Source organism: Salmo salar, chromosome 12 (assembly GCF_965601325.2).
Source record: "Salmo salar chromosome 12, fSalSal1, whole genome shotgun sequence".
Taxonomy (NCBI): Eukaryota; Metazoa; Chordata; class Actinopteri; order Salmoniformes; family Salmonidae; genus Salmo; species Salmo salar.
This window is the reverse complement of record NC_138302.1, coordinates 13,100,001-13,110,556: the sequence shown is the minus strand read 5'-3', so window position 1 is coordinate 13,110,556 and position 10,556 is coordinate 13,100,001. Positions and strand designations below refer to the sequence as shown.

Below are 10,556 nucleotides of genomic sequence, written 5' to 3'. Positions count from 1 at the left end.
GTGTCTGTAGAATGTGTCTGTCGCACGTGTCTGTAGAATGTGTCTGTAGCATGTGTCTGTAGCATGTGTCTGTGTCTGTAGAATGTGTCTGTAGCATGTGTCTGTAGAATGTGTCTGTAGCATGTGTCTGTAGCACGTGTCTGTAGAATGTGTCTGTAGAATGTGTCTGTAGCATGTGTCTGTGTCTGTAGAATGTGTCTGTAGCATGTGTCTGTAGAATGTGTCTGTAGCATGTGTCTGTAACATGTGTCTGTAACATGTGTCTGTGTCTGTAGAATCTGTAGCAGAATCAGTCTGTGACTGTATCATGTGTCTGTAGCACGTGTCTGTGACTGTAGCATGTGTCTGTGACTGTAGTATGTGTCTGTAGCATGTGTCTGTGACTGTAGCATGTGTAGCATGTGTCTGTGTCTGTAGAATGTGTCTGTAGCATGTGTCTGTAGCACGTGTCTGTAGAATGTGTCTGTAGAATGTGTCTGTAGCATGTGTCTGTGTCTGTAGAATGTGTAGCATGTGTCTGTGTCTGTAGAATGTGTCTGTAGCATGTGTCTGTAGAATGTGTCTGTAGCATGTGTCTGTAGCACGTGTCTGTAGAATGTGTCTGTAGAATGTGTCTGTAGCATGTGTCTGTGTCTGTAGAATGTGTCTGTAGCATGTGTCTGTAGAATGTGTCTGTAGCATGTGTCTGTAGCATGTGTCTGTAACATGTGTCTGTGTCTGTAGAATCTGTAGCAGAATCAGGCTGTGACTGTAGCATGTGTCTGTAGCACATGTCTGTGACTGTAGCATGTGTCTGTGACTGTAGTATGTGTCTGTAGCATGTGTCTGTGACTGTAGCATGTGTAGCATGTGTCTGTGACTGTAGCATGTGTCTGTGACTGCAGCATGTATCTGTAGCATGTGTCTGTGACTGTAGCATGTGTCTGTAGCATGTGTCTGTGACTGTAGCATGTGTCTGTGACTGTAGCATTTTCTGTGTCTGTAGAATGCGCCTGTGTCTGTAACGTGTCTGTGTCTGTAACGTGTCTGTGTCTGTAACATGTGTCTGTATCTGTAACATGTGTTTGTATCTGTAGCATGTGTCTGACTGTGTAACTATGACTATGTGCTGAATCTTTATGGCACAGGTGGTAGGGCTCTCTGCTCTCCCCACAACCCCTGGTTCTCTGGATCAAGCCCGTCTCCGTCTGCTACACTGGTGGCGGCAGTGGGATCAGTGCGGCATCTTAGGGTTGTTTGCAAAATGAGTAGAAAGAAAGTCTAATTCCATTCCAGCCATCTCGGTAGGCTGGTCGGCCTGAACTATTGCTCTGGTTGACCCAGGCTCCTGACTTCATAGTGAATGGGCTCCTTGAAACGTGAAGCTTTCATATGACTGTCTTGGGGTGGGATATTTAGGCTACATGAGAAGGCCCTCCAAGCCATCACAACAACAATAACACAACTGTCAACAATGCTGCTTGTTTCCATGCTGCTGTTGCTGAACACCGTATGAGAGCTGAGAGGAGCCCACCCCCAGCGGTGAGATGTGGAATTGCATATTATCCTCCCCAGCGTGCGCTGTGTGTGTGTGTGTGTGTGTGTGTGTGTGTGTGTGTGTGTGTGTGTGTTGGTAGTGGGAGAACGGGCCAGGCGAGGGAGCCGGATAAAGAAAGGAGAGCAGAGGAGAAGGAAAAAAACCTGCCTAGAAGAGAGGGGAGCAAGCAGCGCTATTCGACCAACGGATAGGACAAGGCCAGCCACGGCTGGTCGGACGGAGTGGAGTTTATTAAAAAAACATGTATTTTATTCCGTCGTTTTATTTGATCCTGTAGGCTACTAGCTACAATACTTCTTCCCAGCCGTGCAGGTTTTCCTGGGAGAAGAAGGCAACGAAAACAGACACGTTGGGGATTTCTGTGGACTAGTAACGTTAGCCGAGCTGTTGTAGGCTAGTGTGGCGCTACTCTTCTTTCTCATTGTTAGAAAAACACGGAGATACATGGTGGTTGGATTCCAAACTGGTTCGCCTACATTCCCCGTCGCTTTCCACGAGACAGCGTTTGGATATAGGCCGGATTATTATTTTGTCGAACGCAGGAGTAACATTTGTGACAAGCTAGTCTGCTAATTGTTGCCATTTTTCCCCCTCGCAGCGGCAGCTCGGTTCGTTCTCCCTCCCCCTCTTTGTCGTTCGCCTAGCTGACCATTTTAAAGGCAGCTCTACCTTTCCAGGCTTTATTTCCCCCCCCTGTGGCCTCCTCGCTCCCTCTATCTGCCTCAACCGTGGAACTACTGTTAGAAACCTACACCCGTGTTTCCGACTCGGAATGCAAAATACATCTAGGCCTGGTTATGCCAAAGAAACTAGTGTTTATTTGTTTACAAATACTGTGTAGGCCCAGATCGACCGTTTACTTGCTTTTTTGTTTTACTTAGACAATTGCATGTTTACAGCTTGCTTGCCGCTATTGGTCATTTGAACGAGCAATGGCATTTTTATAATTAGTTTGATTTCTTCCTTTGTTTATTGGCTACTTTGAATAGTTTAGTTTGATGTCTTCCTTTGTTTATTGGCTACTTTGAAACACTCGGTGTTTCGAGTCAGGGACATTAAACTGTAAAGGGCAACTAGCCTGGGCTACCTCTGGGGAAAAAATATACTATCTTCTCATCTTCCTCCCTTCATCGGACAACGTTCACCTTTTCCCTCCCTAGTTTTGTCGCAAAAACGGCGAGATTTTTCTGAAAGGCATGGAGGACCAGGCCCGCATGATGTCGGGTCTCGTCGGGCTGTCCGGACTGTCTCAGGTCGACGTGGGGGACCATGACGCCGGGAGGAAGCAGCACTCCCTCGGTCAGCCGCAGCAGGACATCGGGGATATCCTCCAGCAGATCATGGCCATCACGGACGAGAGTCTCGACGAGGCCCAGGCCAGGTAACACCTTCCCCGAGGAGAGGAGGGAGAGTGCCGGGGGTGGGGAGAGGAGAGGAGGGCTGGGGCACAGGGGAGAGATCCATGTAGACAGGGGATCCAGGTTGATGTTACCACTCTTATATGATCCAGGATCATTATACGACATATTAGACCTGAGCTTATGTATTATGTGGTGTAAAGATAAAACTGACCCAATATCAGCTATAAGGGGCACCTCTTTGCTTGGTGAATAGTAAGAAGCAGGGAAGATGATGGAGGACATGCATCCAGGGGAGAGGAGCCTGCATGGTGACTTTCTGGCCATAATAACAACTGATTTCACATCGTCTCTCTGACACTCACACAGGCTACACACCAGTCCCAGTGCGCTGGTCGGTTACAGCAGTGGCCATTCATTCAGGCTGGTTAATTAATAGTCTCTCATGTCGTTATGGTCCCAGACTGACCTCGCTTTTATTTGCACCTGCCGCGTTTTAAAATCTACACTAGGCGATTACATGTTTATTAGCAGTATGCTTTCACTCTGTTTTCCTTCTCTCTCTCTGTTGTTATTCTGTTTTTATTCCCTCCATCCCTCTCTCTCTCTGTTGTTATTCTCTCTCCTCCTCCCCTCCTCCTTTATATAAATACTGTTAACTTTGACGACCGCCCGGCGGACTAATTAACTGGAATGAGTTTGCTGAGGCCGCCTTGATTGATCGGTCATCACGTCATTAACATGGAATAATGACAAAGGATCTTACCGCGACAGGAGAGGAGAGGGGGATGGCTTCCGCATCTGAAATGGAGATGGCCGTTTTGGGTCTGGTGTGTCAGGTGGTTTAGGTCGCCAGTATGGTGGGGGGCTGGAGGTGGTTTAGTCAGCGGTTGGTGTGTGTTTGCTTGTCTGTGATGGAAACTCGGATCGAATTTCACACGGCTTGACCCCACAGTGGCTGTAAATAGCCTGCTGGATGAAGCCTGCTGGATGAAGCCTGCTGACCCCGGAGGTGTGTCTGTTTTACGTGTCGCAGCCCGGCAAGCGGCTTCACACAAACATTTACGTGTTAATCTGTGATGGATTTATTACTTTCCGTATAGGCCTGTAAACCCATTACTAAACTATAGAATGAACCACTGACGTTAACATTGTTAATCTGGGATTTACTTTAGGCTAGTTATAGGATTACATTTCTAACCAATACAACTAGAATGAACAACGTACAGAGTGTTTATTTTCTATGGAGTGGTTTATTACTTTACTGACAGGCCTATAGGTCTCACCATTACAAACAAATGGACTAAACTATAGAATGACACTTCTATTACTGTCTTATTACAATATGAATAAATACATTGTTATTGCTGAAGCTGTATTGGTGAATTGGCTCCTTTTATAGAGTGTGATGTATCTCCTACATATGTGCTACTGTTCTGCCAGTATCACCACACACACACACACACACACACACAGACATTCTCTCCCTCTCCTCTCGTCCCTCCTGGGTTTTTGTCCTGTTCATTGTGAGAGGAGGGATGCAATCAATTCTGGGATAATACCGCACAAGAGAGCAGCTGTCCACACACACACACACACACTCTCCGTTACCAATATAGCTAGGCTCCACAGACATAAGGATACCTATTGTATGGTTGTTGGAGCCTTCGTCCACTCAGTGAAGCCCCCATATTAAAGACTAGCTGTGTATTACTCATTCATGGGTGTGTTATGGTGGTGTGTGTGGCTGTAGTATCATCCTGGTCAGTGGTGACAGTATAGGGTATACAGGCTGGTGTGTCATCCTGGTCAGTTGTGACAGTATAGGGTATACAGGCTGGTGTATCATCCTGGTCAGTGGTGACAGTATAGGGTATACAGGCTGTAGTATCATCCTGGTCAGTGGTGACAGTATAGGGTATACAGGCTGGTGTATCATCCTGGTCAGTGGTGACAGTATAGGGTATACAGGCTGTAGTATCATCCTGGTCAGTGGTGACAGTATAGGGTATACAGGCTGTAGTATCATCCTGGTCAGTGGTGACAGTATAGGGTATACAGGCTGGTGTATCATCCTGGTCAGTTGTGACAGTATAGGGTATACAGGCTGGTGTATCATCCTGGTCAGTGGTGACAGTATAGGGTATACAGGCTGTAGTATCATCCTGGTCAGTTGTGACAGTATAGGGTATACAGGCTGGTGTGTCATCCTGGTCAGTTGTGACAGTATAGGGTATACAGGCTGGTGTGTCATCCTGGTCAGTTGTGACAGTATAGGGTATACAGGCTGGTGTGTCATCCTGGTCAGTTGTGACAGTATAGGGTATACAGGCTGGTGTATCATCCTGGTCAGTGGTGACAGTATAGGGTATACAGGCTGGTGTGTCATCCTGGATTCTCTGATCCACCTCTACGCAGATGACACCATTCTGTATACATCTGGCCCTTCTTTGGACACTGTGTTAACTAACCTCCAGATGAGCTTCAATGACATACAACACTCCTTACGTGACCTCCAACTGCTCTTAAATGCTAGTAAAACCAAATACATGCTTTTCAACCGTTCGCTGCCCGCACCCGCCCGACTAGCATCACTTGTCTGGACAGTTCTGACCTAGAATATGTGGACAACTACAAATACCTAGGTGTCTGGTTAGACTGTAAACTCTCCTTCCAGACTCATATCAAACATCTCCAATCCAAAATCAAATCTAGAATCGGCTTTCTATTTCGCAACAAAGCCTCCTTCACTCACGCCGCCAAACTTACCCTAGTAAAACTGACTATCCTACCGATCCTCGACTTCGGCGATGTCATCTACAAAATAGCTTCCAATACTCTACTCGGCAAACTGGATGCAGTCTATTACGGTGCCATCCGTTTTGTCACCAAAGCCCCTTATACCACCCACCACTGCAACCTGTATGCTCTAGTCGGCTGGCCCTCGCTACATATTCGTCGCCAGACCCACTGGCTCCAGGTCATCTATAAGTCTATGCTAGGTAAAGCTCCGCCTTATCTCAGCTCACTGGTCACGATAACAACACCCACCCGTAGCACACGCTCCAGCAGGTATATCTCACTGGTCATCCCCAAAGCCAACACCTCCTTTGGCCGCCTTTCCTTCCAGTTCTCTGCTGCCAATGACTGGAACGAATTGCAAAAATCGCTGAAGATGGAGACTTACATTTCCCTCACTAACTTTAAACATCAGCTATCTGAGCAGCTAACCGATCGCTGCAGCTGTACATAGTCCATCTGTAAATAGCCCACCCAATCTACCTACCTCATCCCCATATTGTTTTTATTTACTTTGCTGCTCTTTTGCACACCAGTATCACTACTTACACACCATCATCTGCTTATCATCATCTGCTCATCTATCATTCCAGTGCTAATCTGCTAAATTGTAATTACTTTGCTACTATGGCCTATTTATTGCCTTACCTCCTCACACCATTTGCACACACTGTATATAGACTTTCTATTTTTTTCTATTGTGTTATTGACTGTACAGTTGTTTATTCCATGTGTAACTCTGTGTTGTTGTTTCTGTCGCACAGCTTTGCTTTATCTTGGCCAGGTCGCCGTTGTAAATGAGAACTTGTTCTCAACTAGCCTACCTGGTTGAATAAAGGTGAAATAAATAAATAAAATACAGGCTGGTGTATCATGGTCAGTGGTGACAGTATAGGCTGTACAGGCTGGTGTATCATGGTCAGTGGTGACAGTATAGGCTGTACAGGCTGGTGTATCATGGTCAGTGGTGACAGTATAGGCTGTACAGGCTGGTGTATCATGGTCAGTGGTGACAGTATAGGCTGTACAGGCTGGTGTATCATGGTCAGTGGTGACAGTATAGGCTGTACAGGCTGGTGTATCATGGTCAGTGGTGACAGTATAGGCTGTACAGGCTGGTGTATCATGGTCAGTGGTGACAGTATAGGCTGTACAGGCTGGTGTATCATGGTCAGTGGTGACAGTATAGGCTGTACAGGCTGGTGTATCATCCTGGTCAGTTTATTTATGCTCCCTTTTTCTTCACTTCTCTCGTCCCTCTGGTTTCCCTGGTTTCTCTCATATAGATTATGTAAGAAGCAGAGTATGTGAGCAAAGTTGAGCGGTCGGAAATTCCGCTCATCGCTCACAGACAAGCACCGCTCCGCGGCCTTTCCACCGCTCCGGCGCTCCGCGGCCTTTCCACCGCTCCGGCGCTCCGCGGCCTTTCCGGCGCTCCGGCGCTCCGCGGCCTTTCCGGCGCTCCGCGGCCTTCCCACCGCTCCGGCGCTCCGCGGCCTTTCCACCGCTCCGGCGCTCCGCGGCCTTTCCACCGCAAACCGCTCTGCGCTCACAAAAAATAAAACCTGCCGCTCCAAATTGGCTCCATTCATTAAAATCACCATTTAACCAACACCCATCTATTTGAGTGACTACCTGGACCTACCATTTAACCAACACCCATCTATTTGAGTGACTACCTGGACCTACCATTTAACCAACACCCATCTATTTGAGTGACTACCTGGACCTACCATTTAACCAACACCCATCTATTTGAGTGACTACCTGGACCTACCATTTAACCAACACCCATCTATTTGAGTGACTACCTGGACCTACCATTTAACCAACACCCATCTATTTGAGTGACTACCTGGACCTACCATTTAACCAACACCCATCTATTTGAGTGACTACCTGGACCTACCATTTAACCAACACCCATCTATTTGAGTGACTACCTGGACCTACCATTTAACCAACACCCATCTATTTGAGTGACTACCTGGACCTACCATTTAACCAACACCCATCTATTTGAGTGACTACCTGGACCTACCATTTAACCAACACCCATCTATTTGAGTGACTACCTGGACCTACCATTTAACCAACACCCATCTATTTGAGTGACTACCTGGACCTACCATTTAACCAACACCCATCTATTTGAGTGACTACCTGGACCTACCATTTAACCAACACCCATCTATTTGAGTGACTACCTGGACCTACCAGTTGGTTTTGGACACTACATCACCGCGCTCCCTCCCCTAGTCCTCCTCATCTTTGTAAGTCACCTTGATTTTGCACCTGTGTGTGTTATCAGTTTCTTTATTAAAATATCTAGTGAACTCCATGTCAGTAGCTAAAGCAAGGGGCTATAGCAGCACACAAGTAGACTACAGATGCATGCTGGGTCAGGCAAGCCCTGAGCTCGTGAAGTGCACTGAGTGAAATGGGAGCGGGCGAGAAGGCCGACGCTCCAGCCTTTGGGAAACTCGCTCTGTCCCCATACTCTGGTAATGAAGGAGCTACTGCCTGTTTGGTTCTCTCCTCACTTCTCTCTTCCTACCCCTCGCCTCCTTTTTCTCCTCCCTCTCTCTTCTGAGTTGAGGCAGATGTCATAGGTCTCCAGCCTCACTTCTCTCTCTCCCTCATCATCTCCTCCTCTCCTCTGTAGAGTACAGATTGGGCCTGTAAAGGCTAGGTAGGTGTTTTCAAGGGGGCAGCCTTAAAAAGGGTCTGTCTACACACTAAACATGTAGACTTACAGGGTGTCCAGGAGTGTGTGGTTGTTTCTGTGCTGTACTTCAGCAATAAGACCTGAGGAGGTGGGGTATATAGCCAATACGACGCATCGCAGAGTGCCTGGCTACAGCCCTTAGCCGTGGTATATGGCCGTATACCACAAACCCCAGAGGTGCCTTGATGCTATTATAAACTGGTTACCAATGTAATTAGAACAGTAGAAATAAGCATATATTTTTAAGAGAGTCTGCTAAATGACTCACTACTGTAGTGGCTCTGGATCAGAGAGTCTGCTAAATGACTCACTACTGTAGTGGCTCTGGATCAGAGAGTCTGCTAAATGACTCACTACTGTAGTGGCTCTGGATCAGAGAGTCTGCTAAATGACTCACTACTGTAGTGGCTCTGGATCAGAGAGTCTGCTAAATGACTCACTACTGTAGTGGCTCTGGATCAGAGAGTCTGCTAAATGACTCACTACTGTAGTGGCTCTGGATCAGAGAGTCTGATAAATGACTCACTACTGTAGTGGCTCTGGATCAGAGTCTGCTAAATGACTCACTACTGTAGTGGCTCTGGATCAGAGAGTCTGATAAATGACTCACTACTGTAGTGGCTCTGGATCAGAGAGTCTGATAAATGACTCACTACTGTAGTGGCTCTGGATAAGAGAGTCTGATAAATGACTCACTACTGTAGTGGCTCTGGATCAGAGAGTCTGCTAAATGACTCACTACTGTAGTGGCTCTGGATCAGAGAGTCTGCTAAATGACTCACTACTGTAGTGGCTCTGGATCAGAGAGTCTGATAAATGACTCACTACTGTAGTGGCTCTGGAAAAGAGAGTCTGATAAATGACTCACTACTGTAGTGGCTCTGGATCAGAGAGTCTGATAAATGACTCACTACTGTAGTGGCTCTGGATCAGAGAGTCTGATAAATGACTCACTACTGTAGTGGCTCTGGATCAGAGAGTCTGATAAATGACTCACTACTGTAGTGGCTCTGGAAAAGAGAGTCTGATAAATGACTCACTACTGTAGTGGCTCTGGAAAAGAGAGTCTGATAAATGACTCACTACTGTAGTAACTCTGGATCAGAGCGTCTGATAAATGACTCACTACTGTAGTGGCTCTGGATCAGAGAGTCTGATAAATGACTCACTACTGTAGTGGCTCTGGAAAAGAGAGTCTGATAAATGACTCACTACTGTAGTGGCTCTGGATCAGAGAGTCTGATAAATGACTCACTACTGTAGTGGCTCTGGATCAGAGAGTCTGATAAATGACTCACTACTGTAGTGGCTCTGGATCAGAGAGTCTGCTAAATGACTCACTACTGTAGTGGCTCTGGATCAGAGTCTGATAAATGACTCACTACTGTAGTGGCTCTGGATCAGAGAGTCTGATAAATGACTCACTACTGTAGTGGCTCTGGATCAGAGAGTCTGATAAATGACTCACTACTGTAGTGGCTCTGGATCAGAGAGTCTGATAAATGACTCACTACTGTAGTGGTTCTGGATCAGAGAGTCTGATAAATGACTCACTACTGTAGTGGTTCTGGATCAGAGAGTCTGATAAATGACTCACTACTGTAGTGGCTCTGGATCAGAGTCTGATAAATGACTCACTACTGTAGTGGCTCTGGATCAGAGAGTCTGATAAATGACTAAAATTTATACGGTCTGATATACCACAGCTTTCAGCCAATCAACATTCAGGGCTCGAACCGAACCACCCAGTTTATAATATAGTATAGAGGCCACACAAGGACCTTACTGGTTGGTCAGACCACACTGTCTGAGACGACTGTGAAACACAGTAACTTTACTAACTGGTTGGTCAGACCACAATGTCTGAGACGACTGTGAAACACAGTAACTTTACTAACTGGTTGGTCAGACCACAATGTCTGAGACGACTGTGAAACACAGTAACTTTACTAACTGGTTGGTCAGACCACACTGTCTGAGACGACTGTGAAACACAGTAACTTTACTAACTGGTTGGACAGACCACACTGTCTGAGACGACTGTGAAACACAGTAACTTTACTAACTGGTTGGTCAGACCACACTGAGACGACTGTGAAACACAGTAACTTTACTAACTGGTTGGTCAGACCAC

General features: G+C 46.6%; 1 protein-coding gene across 4 annotated transcripts in view; it reads left to right on the top strand.

Annotated features, from left to right (window-relative positions):
* The first annotated feature begins 1,610 nt into the window (after positions 1–1,610).
* The window catches only part of LOC106564174 (pre-B-cell leukemia transcription factor 1), a 36,794-nt gene continuing 27,848 nt past the window's right edge, over positions 1,611–10,556 (top strand). For 2 of the 4 annotated variants that reach the window (XR_014379600.1, XM_082958586.1), the window contains exon 1: positions 1,615–2,918. Coding sequence is in view for 3 of the 4 variants with exons in the window: in XM_082958586.1 (XP_082814712.1) it covers positions 2,734–2,918 (185 nt within the window). In the remaining variant the exon portion in view is untranslated. Of the gene's footprint in view, positions 2,919–10,556 lie in introns of all 4 variants that reach the window. The other 2 variants (XM_082958585.1, XM_082958584.1) reach the window with 2 other exon arrangements.